Source organism: Sebastes umbrosus, chromosome 15 (genome assembly GCF_015220745.1).
Source record: "Sebastes umbrosus isolate fSebUmb1 chromosome 15, fSebUmb1.pri, whole genome shotgun sequence".
Lineage (NCBI taxonomy): Eukaryota > Metazoa > Chordata > Actinopteri > Perciformes > Sebastidae > Sebastes > Sebastes umbrosus.
Genome location: NC_051283.1, coordinates 26,837,610 through 26,862,837, shown reverse-complemented (window position 1 = coordinate 26,862,837; position 25,228 = coordinate 26,837,610). Strand labels below are relative to the sequence as shown.

General features: G+C 40.4%; 1 protein-coding gene across 3 annotated transcripts in view; it reads right to left on the bottom strand.

Annotated features, from left to right (window-relative positions):
* The window catches only part of atp9b (ATPase phospholipid transporting 9B), a 51,068-nt gene extending 29,274 nt beyond the window's left edge, over positions 1-21,794 (bottom strand). For 2 of the 3 annotated variants that reach the window (XM_037795670.1, XM_037795672.1), the window contains exons 1-9: positions 21,674-21,753; positions 14,790-14,963; positions 11,713-11,863; positions 10,558-10,671; positions 9,620-9,728; positions 8,868-8,926; positions 7,478-7,529; positions 5,155-5,249; positions 1,000-1,080 (exon numbers count right to left, since the gene is read on the bottom strand). In XM_037795670.1, coding sequence (XP_037651598.1) covers positions 1,000-1,080; positions 5,155-5,249; positions 7,478-7,529; positions 8,868-8,926; positions 9,620-9,728; positions 10,558-10,671; positions 11,713-11,863; positions 14,790-14,963; positions 21,674-21,753 — 915 coding nt within the window. Of the gene's footprint in view, positions 1-999; positions 1,081-5,154; positions 5,250-7,477; positions 7,530-8,867; positions 8,927-9,619; positions 9,729-10,557; positions 10,672-11,712; positions 11,864-14,789; positions 14,964-21,158; positions 21,230-21,673 lie in introns of all 3 variants that reach the window. The other variant, XM_037795673.1, reaches the window with a different exon arrangement.
* Between the last annotated feature and the right edge of the window lie 3,434 nt (positions 21,795-25,228).

Genomic DNA, 25,228 nt, shown 5'->3' with positions numbered 1-25,228 from the left:
ACCTGACACAGTTGTGCAGACTGTAGCAATACAGTGGTCCCTTTATCAATACTTTCACTAGATTTGGCATGGCGATAGAGGCTCCTTTTAAAAACAGTAGAGAGAGTGCACGTAGATGAGATTTCAGTGATAAATAAGCCCCCGGAGAGCCTCTTGTTTCACCCCCCCCACCCCCCTGTTTTACCCCCTCTCTCTTAAATAAAGACCAAAGCTGAAAATGGCTGGAGTCAGGAGTGCAGAGTCAAGGCTCCAGTTTCGGCTCAAATTGCCTGCCTGATATGATAATTATGATACCTAAGCACCCACATCCTGTCAATCCACTCAAACATGGGAAGAGGTGCATGAAAAATAAATGGCAGTTTGCGGAGTGCTTGACCGCTCTGACATTGGCATCGCGCTCCGGTGTTCATAACTGCAGAGGGTCTCAATAAAAGACCACAGAACAGAAACAAAGCCACCATATCCGTCTCAAGGGAAAAAAAGAAACCCTCATAAATAGGTAAGTTCATTTGCTGCGGATCTGTGGGAACCCATTTTTTTTTTCCCATCCTGCTCGGACTAAAAGCACACGCTATGCAAAGGAAGGCCGCGGAGGATGAATGAGCGGAGGAAGTGCTCGCTCACTAAGCCTGGTGTGTGGCCAAGAGTGAAGACGGGCCACAAAGCCTCCCTTTGTACTGGAGCTCTCCTCTCTGTGGGGGCTGCGCTAATCTGCTATTAATAAAAAAAAAAAAAAAAAAGAAGAAGAAGAAAAAAAAAAATCACTGAGCAACAAGCAAGACGGGATGGATGGAGAGCTGGAGCTGCAAGAACCTGCCTGTGATGTAAGAGGTACGCCTGCCGGAGATAACAACAGGCCCGGATGGACACACAAGCTGCTCATTGTCGCCGCTTGTCAACACACTGCGGTGATACACATCTTCTGTGTCAATCCAGTTTCTATAGGACAAACTCTGCATGCGTTTAACAGGTTATAAAAATGTCAACGAGCTACTGTACCCTTGTGAAGTTCCCCTCGAAGCTGTGGATGTCCAGCTGAGGCTTCTGGGCGTAGACGTAGGCGCTGATGGAGAAGAGATCCTGGGACAAAGAGAGGTGACAGAGAGGGAGGCCATGAAGGATTCAGTATTAATAAACTCATAGAAAACTTATTTAATGAATTACCACAGGTTTTTGTACTTGTAAGGAAAATCATTTTGACTAGGTACTGTGTGTGATCTTTGCACCTTTTAGTATGCTTTCATATTTGTAGTTTATACATTAAAGGGATAGTTCGGTGTTTTAAAGTTGGGTTGTATGAGGTACTTATCCATAGTCAGTGTATTAGCTACAGTAGATGGCGGTCAGCACGCAGCCAGATTGGAGAAACCGACAGGAGTACCAGAACAGGAGCAAAGCAATGTGCTGCTGTGGACGGGGGCAGCAGCAAAACGTTTAGCAACCAAAAAAAATCATTATCAGTTTAAGTGTACGCTAAATTCAGAATATCTTCGCTGGTTTACCTTGCAGTGAGACAGTTATAAAGTCTATGTTTCCGATTGGGAACTGAAGCAGTTATCGATGCTCTCGCCAAAGCAACCAGACTCCATTGGAAAAAAAACAGTAATTTTACCTCGCAGAAGACGGGAGATTGGTGAATCTGAACTAAACCAAAAGTCACACAATAGCACAAACAGATTAACCTCGACTCCCATGTTCTGCGAGGCAAAATTACTGTTTTTTCCAATAGAGTCTGGTGGCTTTGGCAAGAACATATATATGAATACAACGGCTTCAGTTCCCTGTCGGAAAGGCTGTCTCATGGCAAGATAAACCGGCAAAAACATTCTAAATGTAGTGTACACTTAAAATTATTTTTTTTAGGTGTCTAAAATCGGTTTTGCTGCTGCCCCCGTCCACAGCAGTATATTGCTTTGCTTCCGTGTGGTAACTCTGTCTCGGTCCGTTTCTCCAAACTGGGGGCGTGCCAACCGCCATCCACTGTATGTGATACACTGACTACGGATAAATACAACCCCACTTCGAAACACCAGAACTGTCCCTTTAATGTTCCAACCCTTTAAAATCACTTTAGTTGAGTGTCAACTAAACTTCTATAATGACTTGAGCATGAATCAATTCATTCCTGACCTTGGAAATATTAGTTTGATGAAATAATCTGAACTCAAGGTCCACTTAATAGCGAAACATTCACATCTCATGGCCTTCAGTCGTCAGGGAGAAAATGTAGACTGGAAAAAGATGGTAAGTGGACCTTCGGTTAAGATTTTGTTTTTGTCAAAAGATATAAATGTAATGCATTTTCTCCATTCTCAATTCTTGTGCAAAATGGACCTGTACCCTCTTATTTTTGAATAAATATTGGATATTATTGGATGCAACCGAACAGAAATTACATAAATATGCAGAAAAAAAAGAAACACAACCTCAAAAGACGACCCAATAATAAACACTAAAGCATAAGACTTCAATCATGTGTTTCTCTCAGTCGTCCCAACAAGTAAGACTGCAGCCTTTGGCCTGTCAAGCACCTAACACCAGCCTTTTTTCTTTTTTTTGCCCCGAGTGGAACAGAATTGATTGTAAATATTAAATTATTCAGGCTGGCAGCCTCTGCAGCGGCCAGGCGGCCCTCAGTCATGCTCAGATAGTGTTCTCCTGGTGAGAACATGGGCAGAGCGGTTAAAGAGGAGCAGGGAAGATTATTTTACTGAACCCCCAATGGAGAGTAGTGTTGCTCCAGCGTTTCACTGAAGAAAGCTCAGAGACTCTTGGTGCATTCAGAGAGATCAATGTAGCTGCTGAACACACTGGACTTCTTTAGTGATTGAGAGCAGACACAGAGGAATGATAACACTCACTGTACTGAATGTACTCTCAAGTTGTTGGTGCTTTTTCTTCGTTAACTTCGGTATTTTTCAACCTTGACCCTGTTCTCCCATGTTTTTGTGTCTAAGTGAATAATGAAGACAACACGCTTTGAAATTGGTCCAGTATTGAGGGAAAACGCTGCAGATGGAACCTGCTTAACAGGCTGTAATGTAATCGCTCGGGGCAACTCCTCACCGTCAATGTACGTCCACTGAAAGTGCTGGTTTTAGCCACTGACAGGCTCAGATTGTGATCATAAGTGTCTGACAACATTATAGAAAGGACCCTACAGAGAAATAAAACATTTTTCTCGCCCAAGGAGAAGTCTCACTTTGAAATGTTGCGAGAGGTGACTTGTTCCCAGAAGAATTGAGAGTTGAAGATAGGAGTGCCGGTGTTATCAGAGTTTGTTGTGTTGGAGTACAGAAGGCGTAGCTTAGCGTTATATAAAAGGTTTTCAATGTCATGGCTGAATATTTATTAGCCGATTTCGACGATGCGGAAGCGATGCGAAATTTCGGAACGAGACTTCTCCTTGAGCGAGACTTGGTTAGACACAAAAACAAACAGACCGGATCGAGCGAAATGTAAGAAAAAGGTTTTATTTCTCTGTAGGGTGCTTTCCATAATGTTGTCAGACGTACATTGAATGTACATTGACGGTGAGGAGTTTCCCCGAGCGATTGCACTGCAGCTCGTGTAGCAGCTGGCGGCTGCAGCGTTCTCCATGGGAACACAGGGACCAGGTTGAAAAATACCGAAGTTACCCTTTAGAAATACACTAGAAGGAAACTCTGAGAGCGCAGACATCCGCCAAGGCCGTTTCCATAAGTGAATAAATGATAATGTGTGTAGCTGCCCTGTGATTTGGATCCACTGTCCCCAATGTAATGCGTTCTTCCTTGGCCTATGCTACACCCTTCCACCAAGTTTCATGAAAATCTGGCTGGTAGATTTTCCTTAAGAAACACACAAACCAACAAACCTCCTTGGCAGAGGTCAATTCAATTCAATTTATTTTTGTATAGCGTCAAATCACAACAGAAGTTATCTCAAGACGCTTTATATATAGAGCAGGTCTTAGACAGTACACCATAGTTTAGAGACCCAACAAGATCCACCAAGCGCACTGTGGCCAGGAAAAACTCCCCGATTACTGGGAAGAAACCTGGAGCAGAACCGGGCTCAGGGCGGGCGGCCATCTGCCGAGACCGGCTGGGGGGATAGATAGATAGATAGATAGATAGATAGATAGATAGATAGATAGATAGATAGATAGAGAGATAGAGAGATAGAGAGATAGAGAGATAGAGAGATAGAGAGATAGAGAGATAGAGAGATAGAGAGATAGAGAGATAGAGAGAGAAGCAGCCACAATAATAGCCTAGCAGCTGTAATAGCTAATACAAGTAGGACTAGTAACACAAAACCAATAGTAGTGGATGGAAAGAGTGATCAGACGTCAGACGGGCTTTCAAGCGGAGCTTCCAGCTGTCTCAGTCCACCATACATCTGGCTAGCTCGCCAGCACTGTCCAGCATCTCTCCTCAGTACGTCCATGTGTGTTGGTGTGGGACGTCCCTGTGATCGATGCCCGTGCGTTGGTTCCCGCAGCATCAGCATGCTTGCTGGGAGGTAATGATATCATTTACTTATCTTAATAACCACCTAGTTTTATGGAAATGTCAAAGTACTATTACTATCCAGTACATACAGCATGACCTGATCCATCAGTATTCAGGAACAGCAGACTAATCATTTTTACCATTAAAGAAATGAAGCATCCATTTCTGCCTGAGAACAATCACACAATCAGCATCAAACTGATCCGTCTTGACTCCTCCAGACAGTTTGAGAGACTTTATTAAATACTCAGAATCAATCCTCCCAATCTGAGGAATACCATGGTAACAAGGTTGAATAGAGGCTAAAGTGAAGACAACTCTTGCTATCTTCAGGTCTCTTGAAACCCAATACGGATGCCACGGCTCAATCATCAAATGACTCGCTGAAACTTTAATTCTCTGATCACACTAAGTGGCAACAAAAAAACACCATCAACTCAACTTAAATCTTAAGTGTTGAGTATCGCCTCCGGTTAAAAGGAAGCTGCTGTCAGGTCCAGACTGCTCCTGCTGTCTGTCATCAGTGATTAGGTTTCCATCACGGGCGCACAGCTTCATTTGATGAGCAATGCTTTTAGTGATAACGGAACACTCAGTCACTCATTCAGCGTCGGTTTGTCTGTTACCAGAGATTCACTAGATCGTAATGCATCCATACCCCCACTGCAGGTAGTCGCTGTGTGCAGCCGACGGCGACCTTCAGTTTCCAGTCCGTTTCTCCGTCCAGCTGGTCAGTTCTGATGAAACATGAACCTGAAAAAAAGGAGAGAAATGCTATCAAGACTGTTGCGTCTGTTACATGGTCTGCGACAACTTCGCTGCATTCACACCAAATCAGGCGTTGCAGCGAAAAACGCCAGTCCTCCCATTAATCTGATTGTGGGTAGTGCGTTTAGGTTGCGGCGGTGGGGACGCAGGGGATACTGGTGTGTTGTTGAAGAGGTTAAATATTGCACATTACGCTTAATGTCCCACACCTTTGTGAGACATAGTATATTAAAAAAATGAAAACACAATTATCGTGTAAAATAATGCTGTAATAAACTAGCATATGTCAATCGCCAACAGCACAGCACATTATAGCTTGTAGCACAACCCAGAGCATCTGTGGCTGCTGTGGACACCGCAAGGTCCGATAAACGTTGAGCAGTCGTGACCTGTATTGATCGGAGGTAATATTACATATGAAACTGATGGATGAGAGCAACTATTTGACAGAGAGGGTAAAGGGCAGCTATAAACCATCCCTGGAGGGTTAACCATGGTGGACTACATTAACACAAGGAGGATGATTCATGCTTTCCTTCTGCTGCAGTGGCACTTCAGCTTGAGTATGTAAAAAGACAAAGTACATGAGGCTGTACTGTATGTGTGAAAGATAAAGATGTGTTTATGTGTGTGTGTGTTTGTGTTAGAGGCATAAAGACATCAACAACTCCCTGCCAAGCATATTGGCACATCACAGATTGATGGGAATGATGTCCTCAGAACATTTCCTGCCAATGCCCCTTAGAAAAGAGCATATCTGACGCAGCTCATTGATTAATTGGAATTTGCATCATCAGTCACTAGAAGAATGTGACATAAATCATATGAATCACAGGCTGACTTAGAGATGATGTCAAAGGACTGGACGTGTGGGGAAAAGTCACATTTCTCACCCAAATGATCTTGACACAGTTCGTTAAAGTGCCACGGGGCACAGAAAGTTCAACAGTAGGGCATTCGGTCTGTTTATGGTATTTCATTTTTTCATTACTATTTCATTTATTGCAATGATTTATTAATGGTCCCTTCATTTTAAAGGGATAGTTTGTTTGTTTTGAAGTGGGGTTGTATGAGGTACTTATCCATAGTCAGTGTATTAGCTAAAGTAGATGACGGTCGGCACGCCGCCAGTTTGAAGAAGCAGACGGGAGTTGTAATGCACCGCTGTGGGGCAGCAGCTAAACATTTTATAGACACCTAAAAAAATCTGTTTGTGTTATAGTGTGACTTTTGTGTTTTAAAGGGTTTGTTCGGATTCACAATAACACGAACAAACTAATGCCTGGTCCACACTACACAACTTTAGCCCTGATTTTCCGCTTCCCGACAAAAGCCCCAGATCAGAGGCAAATCGACGTTGGCTCGTCGGCGCTCGAGCGTCATGTGTGAACTGCTCAAAGATGCAAGCCGAGACGCGAGCCGAGTTGCGAGCCAATGCTCGCAGACACATTCCAGATATCTAGCATGCTAAATATCTGGACCTGTCGGGGACTCCGGCACCTAGAGGAAATAAATAGTAAAAAAAAGAAAGAGTGTGGAAACCAGTGGAAGCAGGCTATTTAGTGAAAACATGCCAACGACAACATCAGCAATGTGTCTCGCGTATGGTGTCACGTCATTTACCGTGTATTTCTCGCATGTTTTTTTTGTGACAAAACGTAGTTGGGAGACCTCATCGGGGATTCCTCCTGGTGAAAGATCTTGTAGTGTGTGACCCCCCCCCACCCCATCACCGGTCAGTCACGTAGCTTGACGACCACAAACACTTAAAGACTCCCGATTACAAGACCGCACGTTGTGTAGTGTAAACAGTACAGCAATCTGAGGACTTTGAAAGTCGTGAACTTAGCTTAACCGATCGAGGCAGCGTTACACCAGCAACATTTGTATTCTGTGAGGTAAAATGACTGTTTTTGTCAATGGAGTCTGGTGGCTTTTAAGAGAGCATAAATGGATATAACGGCTTCAGTTTCACATCCACAGCAGTACATTGCTTTGCTCCCGTACTGGTGCTCCTGCCTGCTCTCTGTCATCTTCTGTAGGTAATACACTGACTATGGATAAGTACCTCATACAACCCCACTTCAAAAAATCCAAAGTATCCCTTTAAGGCCTTTATTAATCCAGGAGGAGTTTTGCTGATCATGATTACGTCTTTTCAGCACTGTCCTGCTTCACATTGATAAAGTTACACCAACACTTTGCCTGCTTACCATTTTTCTCTGATGTTCTCAGGAAGATCATGTCTGCAGGAATCCTTTGGTTCTACATAAAGAAAGAAGACAAAACAACAAGAGTGCAAATGGCGGTGTGTTACTGAGCACTGTGGCAAAAGCCCTTTGAATCTTCCTGAATAATTAAACAAGGTCAATACCTTGACCAGAGGGTGAAGGAGAAACCGCTTTTTTTTTTTTTTTTAAGTCTGTCTAACACACAGTAATGGAAATTTAACTTTCTAGCAGCAGCTACATTTCATGAGCTGAAACCGAAGATCACATGATGCTTAACAGGTGAGTGGGAGTTTTATAGTATCAGAAAGTGCATTATCGGTTTCACAGTAAAGCAAAACTCTGATTAACACTGTGCCTTCAAATCCACTTAAGTTATTCTATCTACTTTAAAGTGGCTGTGAGCTATTCAACATGGGAAGAATTAGGAAAAGAGGCAAATACGGTTTAAAGGGACAGTTCACCCCAAAATCAAAAATATGTAATGTTTTAAAGCCACCCCGCCGGCATGAGACTCGCTTTGGCATTTCCTTCTCTCCTACAGCCTACGGCTCCCTCTCACAGACAGACACACACACATACGTCACAGACTCCGCGCCCATCCAGACGTGTCTCCTGGCCGAGTGTGTGTGACGTATGCGGCTGGCGTGTTTTGATCTGGAGGGAAGCAGCAAAGAGAGAAGGATCCCGGAGAAAGCGGAAGACACGACTAAAGCAACCAGAACCAGCCCAAAAGCAAATCACTCTGGCTTCCTCGCTTTCCAAGGCAATCCCCTAAGACAAAAAAAGTGCAAAATTGAAAGAAATCACGGCCGCTGTAAACAACTACATCGCAAAGCCGGTTAGCGTAGTTGAAAAGCCCGGATTCAAAAGACTCATTAAGACAATTTGATCCAAAATATGAACTGCCTGGTCGCAAATCTATTGCGGAGAAAGCTCTACCGGAGTTATACATTTCAGTGAGAGAAAAGTTGGCCAACCAGCTAACAGAGGTGACCCACTTCTCCACTTCTACCGATCTGAACGTCCAGCTAACAGAGGTGACCCATTTCTCCACTTCTACCGATCTGTGGTCCAGCAGAACGTGTGAGCCATACCTGGCTGAGTATCACTGTACATGACATCGACAACTGGGAGTTGAAGAGTAATTGCTTTCAAACAAGCTTCTTCCTCTTTGATCACACGGGCGAGATAATCGAACAAGGTTTAAAGGATGCTCTCATGTCATCTCGTGATTGGTGAGTCGCTGTTGACTCTATTGTTATCATAAACTTAAACAGGAGGCAAATAAACAGTAACATTTGTGGTAGAAAACTGCCCTTCCTTTTAAAATCAATGCATGCAAAGATATCTACAGAAAACTCTAAAGATTTACCTTGTCAACGATGATCAGATCCCCAACTAGTATGTCTGAACTCTTCACTTGAATTTTACCTAAAGACAAAAATGGGGAAGACAGCAGTTAGCAATCAAATAACTTCACATCAAAATTAGACTTCATTTTTAAGATATGCTGTGAATCTTTAAATAGCTATGAAATTAAAAAAAAGTTATTGATTTCTGGCCCTTGGAAATGACGCTGACTCTTAAAACCACAACCCACTTTGTGCCATTTCTCTCTCACCTTCTACCAGATTGATTACCTCCAGCATGATAATGTAATACCCCCATGTTTTCATCTCTGGTCAGAGCCATAGACAAAAACAACGGCACGTAGGGTCACTCTCAATTATATTGCCTCAATATCCGCCACGACCCTTCTTCTGTGCTCACAAGCACACATACAGTAACTGTGTACATGAGCACATGGAGAGTGTGAGAGCTACATGCTCAGCCATGGTCACAGATACCACACGGGGGGATTTCACCACACATTCAACAAAGGGACAGATCTTAGATCATACGGTCTTGAGAAACTGAGAGAAAAAAAAAAAATCAATGCAATTACAGCGAGAAGAATGACTTCTGTTACAAGTGTAGATCCAGTGGAGTGCCGTCTCTTAATTGCACGGGGGTTGGGGGTGGGGAGCTCGACTATACGCTGGAATATCCGTTATCATAATGTCAGCAAACAGTTACTGGCACGAGGAGGAGTGCGGATGGATTTCCCTCAGTCCTCTCACTAACCTCGCACTGTGAGCTTGCTGTAGAGTTGAGAGTTCATCTCTTTGTCCCGTTGGTAGCGTCGCACTTCGTCCACAGCCTCTCGCACCATTGTAACGGCTAACACAAAGCCCTGAGTGACAAAGGAGTACGATCAGATCAAACACACCGTGATCATTTAGAAAGCTTCATTAATACCAGAGTCCATTAACATACAACTAAACTTTTACACACAGGACAGGTTCACACATCTGTTGGGAAAAAAACTACTGAGTCCATTCTCAAATGAGGTCACAACAACACAAAGTGTTTGCCTTTACCTCTTTCTCTAAGAACTTTTAACAGCTTGATCATTAGTACAACACAAAGCCAAAAAATGTAGATTTAATTTAGACATCTCCATGGGATAAAAAGATGAACGATGATTATGTATTAGGGCTATTGTAGGTGAAAAAAAAATAATAATAATAAATAATTTAATCTCATAATTCTGAGTTTTTTTCTCAGAATATTAGCTACGTCGTCGTAAAGATGACAATTGGCTTTATGTCTGCAACTAACGATTATTTTAATTATTGATAAATCTGAAGATCATTTTTGTGATTAATCTATTCATTGATCAGCCTATAAAGTGTCAAAAAAATAGTGAAAAAAGCATATCATAATATGTCTGACTCTGAGCCCAGAAGGATGTCTTCAAATGACTTGTTTTGCCTGACCAACTGTCCAAAAATATTCAATTCACAAAGAAATATAAAACAAGAGAAAAGCAGCAAATCCTTACACTTGACTATCTGGAACTAGAAAATACTTTCATTTTAAAAAATCATCAGAATACTTGGCAATCAACTAATGGATTAATAAACTAATCATTTCAGCTCTAACTGGCGTTTGTTGCATGTTGATATTCATTAAAGACCAAAATATGTTTCATTACAGTGTAATAACTGAAGTGTATTTACCAGAGGTGCCCAGTACGTGTACAAATATCCGATTTTCAGCGATGGCACAAACTGGGAACAGGCCACCACCAGAAAGTAGAGATTGAGGAAGAACTTGAACTGCTGGTAGAGAACCTGAGAGGGGAGCAGAGAGGAGAGGAGGATTCAGAGAGGTGAGTGAACACGTCAGCGAGGGGAGTGGACAACGACGAGGACAGCTGCCAGAGAAGACAAAGAGGATGCGGCGACAACAAAGCAGACGGGATGGGTTACTGTGCATGTTCCAAGGTGGAATAAGATACATGTTAATGCTGTTAACTTTACATTAACCTAATGGAAACTCTGACACTTCTGTTTCAAATGGCACAATGTCAGTTGGTGCAGAATAAACAAACAGCAGACAAAAAGGACTGAAGCACAATAATGAACGAACGAAGAGGGAAAACAGGCCAACTTTCTTAAATCCCACATACCAAAGTGCCACCTGTGACTTACTGAGGGCTCTTTGCTAATGGGCTATCCATCAACAGGGATCCCTTAGTATTCTATTCATCTAAGGTCAAATTCTGAATAATGTTTGCAATAATGAGAGCCTTGCGTCTCGTCACAGATTATCAGAGACAATGGGATCAATGGACGGTGCTCGACAGTTAATGAACCCCCTGACCTTTAGGGAAAAATGCACACTGCTAAACTCAATTTGTGTGTATTTAATAATTCAACGTGGAGGGAGAAAAACACAGCCGTTGTGTTCGCCATCGATGAGAATATCTGCGTCTAACAGACAGTTGACATTTTATGGCCCGGGCCAAAGGCGGTCCTGTTAATCATGGAACCGTTTGGTTTTTAATAAGGAAGTCTGATGGATCTCTAATGTCCCCTACAGTGTAAACCCTTAACTTAATGACAGAGCAGTTAACAATTAGACCCGGTGCACACTACTGTGCTTTGCATACTGTTAATCTGTGAAAGGATCGACATATTTCAACTGGAAGGATGAATTGCCACAGTGGGGGACTATAAAAGTTAATAACAGTGGGAATATTGACTCAAAAAAAGCCATAACGTCTGAGTGTGGAACAAAGATCAGACCGTGAAATATGAATTCTGTTACATAAGGAAAGACAGCGAACTTAACACAGGATATAGGTTGTCGTTCTCTACGGTCCAACTCACCCCAGGCACAAAGGTGAAGATGTTGTACTTCTGGTTTTTGATGCCGTTTTTGGGGTACTTCTCTTCACATTTCTCCGGACAGCCGAGCCAAACCGTCCTGGCCTTCAGCTCCTTCTTCCTCCGACATATATGGGCGAGGCAGTCGCAGCAACTGAGATGGGGAAGACGTCGATACGATCCAGTGTAAACACATTACACCAACCACATGCTACTAAATGTATAGCGCTGCAACTAACTATTAAAAACAAAGTCCAGAAAATTTGTGAAAAATGCTCCTCATAGTTTCCCCAAAGCCAGGGGACATCGTTAAATTGCTTGTTTTGCACAATAACCAGTCCAAAATGTTGAGTTCACGCCAAGCGTGAGGCACATTTTTCCGGCGCCGCAATTACATATAAAGTCACGAATAGATCGCGCCGGGCAACCGGATGAGTTGAAATTTTTCAACAAGCACAAGAAATTCGTGTGAAGCGCAAAACTATTAGCGCTGAGATTCTACTGACGTCACTAACGTTGCTGAATCAGAAACGGTGGAAAAAACTATTGTAGCTGTCTGTGGGCACCCAGAGCTCTACGATAGTACCTCATTAATGTACAGAGACCGGACCCAGCCAATTATAATTTCATAATCATACCCTAGATTTTTGCATTAGTGTTTTTTCAGGTGTTAATTCGATCGTCAAGGCTTCTTTTGACACAATTTGATAAAGTGATCTGAAAAGGTTAGTATCTCTCCAGGAGGGCTTTCCATTGCTGATGCTTTTGAACTCAGACACTTTTCGAGCTGAATATCTGATAGACCTTAAGAACCACACATGCGCAGATAAACATACTGTATGGCAGAATATGATACACATCTGTCCTTGTTGGTTTTAGCTCATGTTGACTCTGTCTAACATGATGTACCACGATGTTATTATTGTGATATCATCAAAGTTCTAAGAAGAGATTAGAGAGATGGATTGCAGATTGACGTTTACTTTTTAAAAAGTATTTGACTTTCTATCAACCTGGTAATGACTACATTGGGGCTTATCTAGCATATCTGATATCAAATGCAAACAGAGGTGTAGCGTGGGGGTAAATTACAATGAGAGCAGCTCGATGTGAGCATGACCTAAACTGGCACCTGGGGGAGGGAAAGAGGGGAGAGTGGCAGTGTATACCGTCATGCTGAGCGACTTGGCTTTTCCACTTTTTAAGCAAGTTGGCAAAACATAAAACTAAATAAATCAACTTTGGTAAAAAGTCTTGTTTGTGTTGGCCTCGACGTCCTCGGTCTCTGTGCACTCCGAGTCCAGTTTCATAAGAGCGATTATTTGAGCAAATGAATGCTATTCAAATAATATGCCATTTGAACAGTCGGGGCTTATTCAGTGTGAATTATTTGTGTTTTATAATCCCACACTAAGCACACATAAAATTACTGGAAAGCATCAAACTGGTCAGCTGTGAAGAATCCGATTTGTTCATTAGTGGGGGGGATGGGGAGGGGGGATCAATATATGCAGCTTCAACTGGAGACGCACCACTAACAACACAACGGCACGGAAAACTGAATATTCTATGAAATTTCAGTTCAGTAAATGTTTCTTTTAGGCACTGAAGTGCTGCACAAATATGTGTTTATAAATGGTACACTTTAATGTTCTGGCATAAACAAACAGTCCTCTCTAAAAGGAGCATCTTTAGAGGGCAAAACCTGTCAAATTAATCATTAGCTGGATAAACCGCAGCGTTCTGTTTGACCTGAAAATCTTTTTGGACTGATGGTGCGCATCGAGGAACTCGACCAAAAAACATGCCCTTATCCTCTCTTTGCACTTCATGCACAACTACCGGTGCGTTTGAAATCCAAACTGATCGTCACAAGCATACTTACTGACATTATACACTACGCGTACATTTACAGAATAACAAAACACTGGCAACTTTCAGAGTGGTTAAAGGTCCAAATGGAAGAACAATAGCTTTGCAGTGCAGCAGAGGAATCTATTAGAATGAAAGCAATATATATATATATATATATATATATATATCTGTGTAGTTCTCTTGGAAAATACCTGACCTCGCAACCATTCTCAGACTATGATTAACATTGATTTTACAATAAAAACTTGAACTAATACCCTTTATGTTTAGAGATCAGTTATAGATAGGATGCAAAATATAAATCGTTTCTGGACAATATTTGTCATTGTTTTGTGTTGTTAATTGATTTCCAGTAATAAATATATACATACATTTGCATAAAGCAGCATATTTGCCCACTCCCATGTTGATAAGGGTATTAAAAACTTGATAAATCTCCCTTTAAGGTACATTTTGAACAGATAAACAATGTGGAACTAATTTGCAATTAATCATGATTAACTATGGACAACCATGCGATTAAACACAATTAAATATTATATGAATATGAATTAATATTAATATATAAATAACATTTCCTCACCGTGACATCCCTAAAACCTGTCCAATCATTTCATTCGGGCCAACTGAATTGATTGGACGGACTACCTGCCTTTGTTGTGTTCGTTGTTTACATTCATAAAGATAATTTTGGGGGAGTGGCTTCAGCAAAGGCCTGAAGGTATGGACTGTCAGTGTTCCCGACTTTGCCCGCTTTCTCGCTAGATTTAGGGACTTTTGGAGCTAGTGCTGCTAGCTACTTTCATTGGAAAAGAGTTGGCAACACTGGGCTGGATTTTTCTGTTGGATCATTTTTTTAAATCTAGCGTACTCTTGTTAGTTTTTTTAAGATTACCAACCCTAACTTTAAAGTTTGTATTCAAAACACCCAAGGACACCCAGGCAGTATGTGGTAAAAGGTAAAAAACATGTTGCAGAGGCAGAAGCTTTCTTGAGAATATTGTATAGTTTTTGTTTAAACATTGTTTCAGCAACAGAAGTAGGAGTGAAAGGAAGCAAGGGAAAAAAGGTCCAGCCACATGAGACTAGAGTGTGATCTGTGCGTCATGTTTTTGAGTCATCCCATACAGATGACCAACATACTGTAAGTCATTATGTTGTAATAAAACCATATAAAAAACAATGATGCAGTTGTGTAGGAATACCTGCCACAGAGGACTTTCCATCCTCCTAGGAGGAACCAGCCGAGGCCTCTCTTTCTCCGGTTGGCTCTGGCCCGGGGCAGCGCCTGGTAGTCGCTCTCGTCATTCTCAAAGCCTTCTTCCGACATCATCAGAGGCATCTCGTCCAGGTTAGAGGGCTCATCTTCTAAAGAGTATCTGTGAGGAGGACAGAGTGCAATCAAATATAAAGAAAGTGAACATGGAAATTGCGACAGATTGTGTTCAGAAGGACCCACGATTTTGAATGAGGAATGAGAACATTTTGCATTAAGGTGCAATTACAGACACTGTTCCAGCCCTGCGGTGAATAAAGATAACACATCCAAAAAGATATGAACTCCATCGTGATGATTTACCATTTAAAATGTACCCAACACATTGTGATACACCCTGCAGTCTACTCATTACGATAAACTCCTCCTTTAATCCACATGGATGCTGAATTATACATGATGTGCCGTACAGACAGGCTGTGTGGCCATACTATGGACATTTAGTAGTCAGCTGATTGTCATGATTTAAGAATGAGAGAATGCTCGACACCAGAATCTAACAAAAGCAAAGATTAAAGCTAGTTAGCGTACAGTAGTCGGCCTAGTTCCTCCATCACTAAGTATTGTAGCGTACGTCTCCTATTCCCATTATAAAAGACATACTGGAAACACTCTTGAAAAGCAGGTAATGTCTTATTCATGAGGCCCCTCTAAAGAATCAAGACAGTCTGTAGCCTAACAAGAGAAACACTCACAATACGGACTCTATAAGTCACCAGAAACCAAAAAGCGAGCTGCACACGCACAACACACAGAAAGAATGTATACATAACACTGCAAAAAGCATAAAAGCACTTAAAGTGAAGATGAAAATCTTTTGTGATACACTGTATGCTGTAGAACACAATGAGTATTGGATACCAAAGGGGATATCAGGTTTCCTATAAGAAGAGCTACTCTCTTGGTTACTATAAAGTCAAGGCCATTTCCCATTCATGTAGCCTATACTATTCTTTACCTGCTTGAAAAGCACCAACAACAATATTCACACTGTAATATTTCTGCATGCACAACCACACTTCCACTCATAGCAAGCAGGTCTCCATGCTGATTCTTTTTTTTTTATTTTCCATTTGTTTTCTCGGAGCTTAAAAATGCACTAAAGCAATATATATATATATATATATACATGTATATATATATATATGTATATATATATATACATGTATATATATATATATATATATGTATATATATATATATATACTGTGTTTCCTGAAGAAAATAAATAGGTTGCTATCGGCTCAATGTCTGAATGATAACTTCCCTTTGGTTTGTGGGACAGATCTTTTGGTTTAAAACAAGCAAGAATACACACAACGTTATAAAATATTGCCAATTTAATGATGGTGCAAACCCAAATCTGATGTTAATGACATGTGAGGGGAACTGCCTACTTCACTATTGTCACAGTTGATCACAATGACGCAGCACAATGAGACATTTTAGACACCAAAACATCAACATTCATATCAGATATATTTCAATAGACATTAGAAAACCTTCAGAACCAAAATACTTGCCACGTTATAGCGCATGCTACTAACCGCTTTCATTACTAGCAACCACTTTTTCAATGAAAAAAACACTCCATTATACAGGAAAACAAATCATTTTTTTCTAATTATATCACTTCTCTTGCTTTTGTAAAGCCTGGTGTGAGAGTCTGAGAAGGTGGTAAATGCAGGTGTTGAGACTTGAGGCTGAATATTTGCTGATTTGTGTTTTTGTGTTTTGTGCACACAGAGGTGTGAATGTTAGAAAAGCAAAAGATAAAAATAACACCCCGGTTTTTAAATGTACAAAGACTTCTGTGAGAACTGATTCACAACACAACAAATGAAGCATAATAACAGATATGTTTCAACCTGGACCCTGTTTTCCCATGTTTTTGTCTCCAACTGACTAATGGGAACAACAATATCTGAAACTGGTCCAGTATTGAGGGAGAGCGCTGTAGACGGCAGCTGCTAATGGGCTTCAGGGCGAGCTGGCACCATCGTTTCAGTCCACTAAAAGTGCTTGTTTTTGCAACTGACAGGCTCAGAGTGTTATTATAACATTACAACAACATTATGGAAAGAGTCTCGCTCAAGGAGAAGTCTCATTCTGAAATCTGGCGAGGTGAAAACGGTGGAATAGTGGAATACATCCGTGGTGGAGTGCCTGCCAGTCAGAGTTTGTTGTGTTCGACTATAGAAAGCGCCAATGTCATGGCTGAAAATTTTGCTGATTTCCACAACGTGGATGAGGTGTTTGAATTCGATGGCCGTCTGTATTTATTTGAGCCAGAGTATTCGGATATTCAGATTTCACAACGAGACGTCTCCTTGAGCGGGACAGACCGGATCAAGTGAAAGGTAAGAAAAAGGTTTCATTCCTCTGTCGGGTCCTTTCCATAATGTTGTCAGACACTATAGTAACAATCCGAGCCTGGCAGAGGCAAAAATAAACACTTTTAGTGGACGTAACATTACATTGACACTGCTCATTTGCCCTTGCAGCTCATTTCGCGACTGCCGGTTACAGCGTTCTCCTTCAATACTGGACCAATTTCAAAAATTGTTGTGCCCATTAGTCACTTGGACACAACAACATGGGAAAATTAAAAAAAAAATCACGTTGAAAAATACGAAGTTATCCTTTAACACCCAGCACTTGAAAGCTGACTGCAAAACATCACTTCACATGTAAGCTAAATTGTGATTTTAATTACATTTTTCATGTCATTCAACTGCATGCAAATGCACAATCCTGGGAAAGTTTCAATCAGTATGCACCTTAAACGTCATTTCCAGACTTCTAAAAGGAAAACATAATAAATACAGAACATATTTTTGGGTGGATGCAGATCTATTGGGGTAGGCTGCCCAAAAAGAAAACCTAAATTGGAAATCTTTGGAATATAAGCAGGCTGAAAGGTCACTCCGCTGTACATGAAAGAGTGTCTTGTACCTACAAAAAAACATGGACATGTGAACAAGCAGGAAACTAGCATCAGCGGCGGGATTATGAGCTTAAGATCAACCATCCACACTAGTTCTCACTGATACGGCCCTCCAGAGCTGCTCATCATGCAGAAGCAAAACATGCAGAAGCTGCTGCAGCCTGACTTTCTGTTTCAGCTGAGAGCTCCTGCAACTTTTAGTTAAGAACCAGAGAGATAATGATAGCCGAGTGATTAAGAGGACTTCCAGTCCTAAAACAACTGGTTATCTATCCTCGCACCATGATAGCCAGTGTGGACTTTGAGAAACACCCAGAGTAACGCTCTGTACCACTATTACTCAGGGAGAATTTGTGGATTGCCACTTGTTACTTTTCTTAAATACATTTCAGTATCTCACTACATCATGTGACATAGCCTGAAATATGAAAGTCTTACCCCAGTCAAACCAAACACTAATGACTTTTACAACAAAGCATGCTTTACTTCATCTCTAGTGCTACATACAACCCAGATCCCTGCTGTACAACTAACAATATTCTATCTTGTGGAGTAAAAATTATATATTAATTTAAATAAGTTTGGTTCTTGACCTCGGAATCTCTGTCCCAACCTTGTCGGCAATTCCAACAGTGACATGAATGATGAAGTGAAACAAAATGACAATTCAGTCTGAATATCTCACAATATTTATATTGGACCAAACACAGATTATTCTATTTATCAGCTGTAATATCTCTGTTGAATTCCAGCATTTTATCCCCCCCAAACAGCAGTTTGGTATATCCAAGTCATAATTTCAACAGTTTATCCTAGATTCAGATTCTTTTTTTAAACAAAGTAAGATTTCCATAACATTCTGTAAAATTGTCAACCAACTTATTGTCAAGTTATTGATTCATCCACTGCTGTCTGAATGAGAGTAGGTCAACATTTTGTTTCAACAATTGTTTTGCAAACATTTGCAGGGAATAAACCTCATTTTACACCTGACTTAACGGCATAAATAAAATCCTTGGGTGGTGAGATGATTTCATTCTAAAATTGGAACATTAAATCCTCTGTCTGATTTAGGAAGCTGTCTGTAAAACCTTCCTTTCTATTTCTATGATCCCATATAAATATATCCGTTATAGATTATGCTTTTTAAAAAAATAAAAATACTTGGAATGACTCGAGAATAAAACTGAAGACATGCAGTTCTGACTGTATGGATTCTTCCAGTGGGAGGGTGAGAGCTCGCTGGGAATGAGAGGATCATGTGATTTACTAGTTTCTGACACATGATTATACACACACACACACACACAATACATACATGCACAAGGAATATTAACACACTGAATGCTAAGCAATTTACGGTGATAAATTTCGCTAAACCAAACAAATTCCCTGTGATGTTAACAATGAAAACCTGAGTATACATGGTGGTTTAAACCATGAGACAGACAAGAATAGTATGCTCCATAACTAAATCTTGATTCACTGTATCCACCATGAAAATAATGGACCTCACCTAGAGAAACTGACTCAAGGCTAACCCTTACTTCTTCTGGTCTAAAACTAAAAGGTACATGACGTTGAGTCGAGAGTGGGTTATAATGTCACCACATAAACCTAAAAATGTCCCATGGCAATCAGAAAGAAAGTGAGCAGCAAGAAGAGAGGAAAGTTCTCTCAAACAGATTAGTTTTACTGAGTACTGGGCAGGCCTCAAGACAGGTCAGAGGTTAACTGAAATGTTTTCAAAGAAAATCAAAGACTTATACCAGTAAATACGAGAGGAAAGTTTCCATAACAAGTGGAACATCTTAAAAAGACAAGACTAAAGGGATTACACAACCTGCAAATCAACTCTGTCAAATCAGGCTTTGACCTCAGCAACCACTGTGCTTGAGGCAACCACCAACTTTGCTTTACTGTTGTTGTGTGTCTTGTTTACACACCGTAGGGTCTTGCCAACAAGTTACATTAATAGCCATACTAGTGTTTCTTGCTATAGAACTCCCACGTCTGATTACATAATATTTCAGCTCTAGCTCCAGTGGAAACGTGGGCTGGTTTGTGAAAAACGTTTGAAGCACAAGCATTGTTGCCAACTATTGCTTCCTGTGTGTCGGTGGAAAAGCTTTTTTGTATTGTAGCTTTAACAGCTTCAGGACCACTGCTCTGTAGCTGTAGCTGACCCAGCAGCCTGCAGCAAGGACCTCCACAGCGAGGTCAGACAAGTTCCCCCCCCCCCCCCCCCCCCCCCCCCCCCCCCCCCCCCCCCCCCCCCCCCCAGGGCCCAATTAACTGTCCCATGAATCTTAATACTGAGAGCAAGAGAAAGGCATACAGAAAGACAGAGGTGTTATGGGTGTCTAAGTTTAAAGGGACGGTTTGTAACTTCTTACACGTATAAATCACCCGGGTCGGTGTCCCATGCGCGCTCGTGACAAGACTCCAACACAAACTACACGGAAGCACCAAAACCGCAAAGTTCTATCTAGTGAAGCCCGTCTTGCAAAACAGTGTTGGCCGCGGTCGGAGGACACGGGGGAGACCGTAGCTTTGGTCTCCAGGACCGGAGTCTCTGCTGTACTCTGCTCCTCTGCCTGCCTTCACTCACACACCGCGCTCGTTCTCGCTCCACCTCACGTTCATGCGCGCACACTACACACTGCAGCAGAGTTCGTAGCTCTGAGAATATCTAGTGAATGTACAGTGGACGTTTGTGCAGAAATAAATGCTGCAGCTCCTCCAGACCAACAGAGGTTTCCCGTGTCTTGTGAAGTGACGGGGCTCCGCAGCGAGAAACGTTATCGTCTCCGACCAAAACTCCGGTGTCTCCCCTATTCCCTCCGGCCGCGGTCGGGAGGCTGAGGCAGGAAAAGCCAACACTAGGATCAGCAGTGATTCATGGAGAGACCTTTGTCTGGTCAGCTAACATTACGGCCAAGCAGCTGAAATATAGAGTGATATTGTGGTTTTAGCTGACGTGTGTCGCCTCACTGTTTTGAGCGATGCTCGTTCATGTCTATGTAGAGCGAGCAAGTGTGAGCCCGACGCTGACTTTCATTAACTTAACGGTCACAGGTGTCGCTGTTAACAAGCATTTCTGATTCTTACAAACACTCCCTTTAAATGTGAGGTAGACACACATCATCACAACTCAAGAATAACTGCTTATAATCAAAACCAATTGTGGTGTGTGTATATATATATATATATATATATAGACACCCATATATATATATATATATATATATATATATATACACACACATTTGCAGTGGGCTCCCACTTAGACATATTCACTGTTATGATGTAAGATGATGCAACACAACCTACTACTTGGTCTAAAAGTACCTGGTCATGCGACTAGATCACTTCCTGTCCATTCCTGACCCTGAGGGCTTTATGAGCTCATCTCGTCCAGTCTGAAAAGATGAACAAGCTGGTGAATCAGCTACAGTGACATCTTTTATAACATGTGACAAACACAGAGAAGCCATCATGTGACTTTGAATGCCTGGAGGGGATCTGAGCCGTGGAGCTGTCAACAGACATCTCGTCACTAACTAAGAGGTTATAGAGATTGTGGTATAGGACTTATAAAAGGCAGCATAGATAGTAGCTCTATGTGTGATGGTGAGAGCAAACCAAAGCAGCTGTCAGAGGAGACAATGTGAAGGAGCTGTCAGTTAGCGAGGAGCTGTCAGCAGCCGTTAGTTAGCAACAAGCTAACAAGCTAACAGCTCCGACCTGAACACAAACACGAACCTCGGGATCAAACGAGGCAGCTAAACGGTAATATCTTAGATAACCGGTTGTGTCTTCAGTTCGTAACCGGAGATAACAGCCCCAGCTACCGTCCTCCGTACCTTGAGAGTCTGGCTGAGTTGTAATACGGGATCCTCCTCGAGTTCTTCCGTACCGGGTTCAACGGGATGCTGTCGGACATCTTGGCTGGGCAGTACACATCGTGACGTCACGTAGAAAAAACGTTAATGCTGCTTTCACTTACTGAGCGGAAATGTCGTAATTAGAAAAAAAAGAAGTAAGTAAAAGAGCATTAAAGGGCGTATTTTTTTATTTTATATTCGTTATTCTGTCGCTGTAACATAACGTAGCGCTTACATGAAGGTAATGGATTTATAAAACTAAGCCAGATAAACAAATAAAGTGTCTTCTTACCAAAAAGTGATCCTGATTGAATGTAACGGTTTTGAGTTTCCGCTTTTCCGAGAGTCACAGAATGCAGCATAAATGATCCTTTGGAAACGACCGTGAGATGCGGTTGAAAGCTCCTCAAAAGCTAATAAGTGAACCTTTGAGTTGACTTTTTTTTTTTTTTTTTTTTTTACATATACTTAAATTAAGAATTAGTCTTACTTTGTTTATTTTTCATTTAGTACCAGATAATATTCCAGATACATTTTTAAATTGGCGTTTCTCCCAAAAATAATTTTCAACAGTGATTTCTAGATTAATCTGAAAATCCTTCACTTTTTGAAGATGTGCTCCCCATGATTGAAAAAAAAACTGTTTATGCTGCTTTCACTTACTGAGCAGAAATGTCATAACTATAAATACCAAGATAAGAAGAAGTAAATAAAACAGCAAACCTTTCTTCTTTTTCTTTTTCTATTCCTTTTTTTTTGTTGTTTTTTCAAATAGTCTTCATTTCAAATTATCAGCATACAAAGTTTGTTTTTTTTTAACAAATTCAAATTTACAAACAACATGGCTCATAGATCATTGCATTAGAGCGGGGCTGTTCAAAGTGGGGCCAGCGGGCCAAAATTGGCCCGCCATCAGGTTTGATTTGGCCCGACAGATGTTAGCAAATTATTTTTTTTTATTAAAAGACCCAACCGACTTTACTGTCTTTTGGAGGCCATACCAGGCTCGGGTTTATGGTTAGAAGATAGTGGCATCATATGAAACTAGAAAACCTAAGGACTCCATTATACCAATCATGTCATATTAGCTTGTCAGGAAGGAGGCTAACACTCTAAAGTTGGGCTACATGTTGGTGGGGAAAAACTGGCATGGCCATTTGTCAAGGTGTCTCTTGACCTCTGATCTCAAGATATGTGACTGAAAATGGATTCTATGGGTACCTACGAGTTTCCCCTTTACAGACGTGCCCACTTTATAATAATCCTATGCAGTTTGGGGGAAAACATGCAGTTCTTTGAATGCAGTATAAATGTGTTATTTTTGCCTATTCTAAAAATGGTGTATTTTAATATTTCTACATACTGGGGTCCCTAAACAGTCTTGGAAATGCATAAATTTCATAAATGACCCCAATTGTATTCAGCAGGTGGATTTTAAGGGGTTTACTATCCAAAAAATATTCAATTAAGGGAACTTGGGATCCTAGTACCATTTTGCATCTTAATAATACAATACAATAGGTGTTTAATTTTGGCCCGTGGCCCAACATTGAGTTCCAGTTTTGTCCCTCCAAGGGAAAAGTTTGGGCACCCTTGCATTAGAGTAAAAGGACAAGGTGCATACAGAACAAGAACAGATAAAATGTGTAAAATTATACATGAAAATAATAATAAATTAAATTAAGGGCTATGGGGCTGTACCTGTAATTCATATTATTCTATTATACTAAGAAGTTTCAATGCATTTGTGTTTTTCATGACTTTAAGGGATTTTATGTAATAAAGAAACTCAGAATGAAACACATTTCTTTTTCTATTCCTTCTGTCTTTCCATGCACTTTATTGGATTTTTAGCTTACATCTCTCAAGTAAAACTAGCTATAGTTTTTATGGAAGTTTTTCCATAAAAAAAAAATAAAAACTTAAAAAAAATAAAAAATAAAAACTTAAAAAATAAAAACTTCCATATATATATATATATATATATATATATATATATAAAACTTCCATATAGTTTCACATAAAATAAAAACTTAAAAAAAACAAAAAAAAAAAAACCTTCCATATAGTTTCACTTAAACATAAAAATAAACATATAAAATTAACGATAAGAAGAAATAGCATAAAGAGTGTATTTATTTTATTTTATCTTTGTTATTCTGTCGCTGTAGCATAACGTAGCACTTACATGAAGGTAATAGATTTATAAAATTAAGACAAATAAACAAATAAAGTGTCTTCTTACCATAAGTGGTCCTGATTGAATGTAACGATTGGGAGTTTCCGCTTTTCCGAGAGTCAAGAATGCAGCATAAATTATCCTTTGAATTTAGAGCAGATGAAGACGGTGAGATGCGGTTGAAAGCTCCTCAAAAATTAATAAGTGAACCTTTGAGTTGACTTTTTTTTTTTATACATATACTTAAATTTATTTTTAATTTGGTACCAGATAATATTCCAGATAAATTTTTTTAATTGGTGTCTCCCAAAAATAATTTGTAACAGCGATTTCTAGATTAATCTAAAAATCGTTCACTTTTTGATGATGTGCTCCCCATAATTTATGAGGTCGACTGTGAAAATGACTTGTCTCTATTCATCCTCTCACAGTTGGAGATGAACAGCAGGATGTATAGCCGTTTATATCATAAAATCTCGAGAGAGATCTTTTAAAAAAAACAAAAAAAAAACACCAACTTACACAAAACTGAAAACTGATTGCACCATTTTTACTCTAAAGTAGCTTATTATCCCTCTGAGACCCACAATAGACTTGTTTTTGTCTTCTTCAGGGGTGTACAGGGGGTCTTTACTGGAACCTGAAGATTAATTTGAGATGCAGCTCAGCAAATTTTTCTAGTCATAAATCAGAAATAAACGTGAATGAATTAGTTAAAATAAATTGTAAAAGTGTATAAGGGGTTAGAGAGTAATATAATGGAAGCATATGATGTCCATCTCCATGCTCTATTATGTCCCATAAGTTGTTGCAGCAATTTTTGGGGTTGATACCATTTGTTACACAGATTTGGTGCAAAATTTAACATTTTTTTACCACTCGAGAATTAATAAAAGATGATCAATAATCCCTCTAAAATACCACATTAAGACACCAAGACCTTGAGGAACACCATAGAAAAAGCCATGCTGTGATTTGGTATCAAAAACCTTTGACATTTGACGATTTCTGCAAGAATTGCATTGTTCAGAGGGTTATTATTATTATTGTTATTATGGATATGCTGCAGCTTGAGAAAGGTACAGTTTTGCTGCAGGCATTCAACAAGAACGTAAAAGATAAACAACATACAAAAAAAACTCATGAAGTCAATAAATGCATTTTGTTTATGAGTGCATGTCTGTACATGCTTGACCTCTCCTGTTTATCATTATCCAGAAGTTGTTTGTTCCCAGAAAAAAATGCTTACTTGCTTATGTACATAAAGCATCAAGTCAAGAGAGAGGTAAAGATTGCAAAAGTAGTAATGGAGATGAAACTGAATGAAATGAAGGAGTTCAGTCAAACTTTCTACT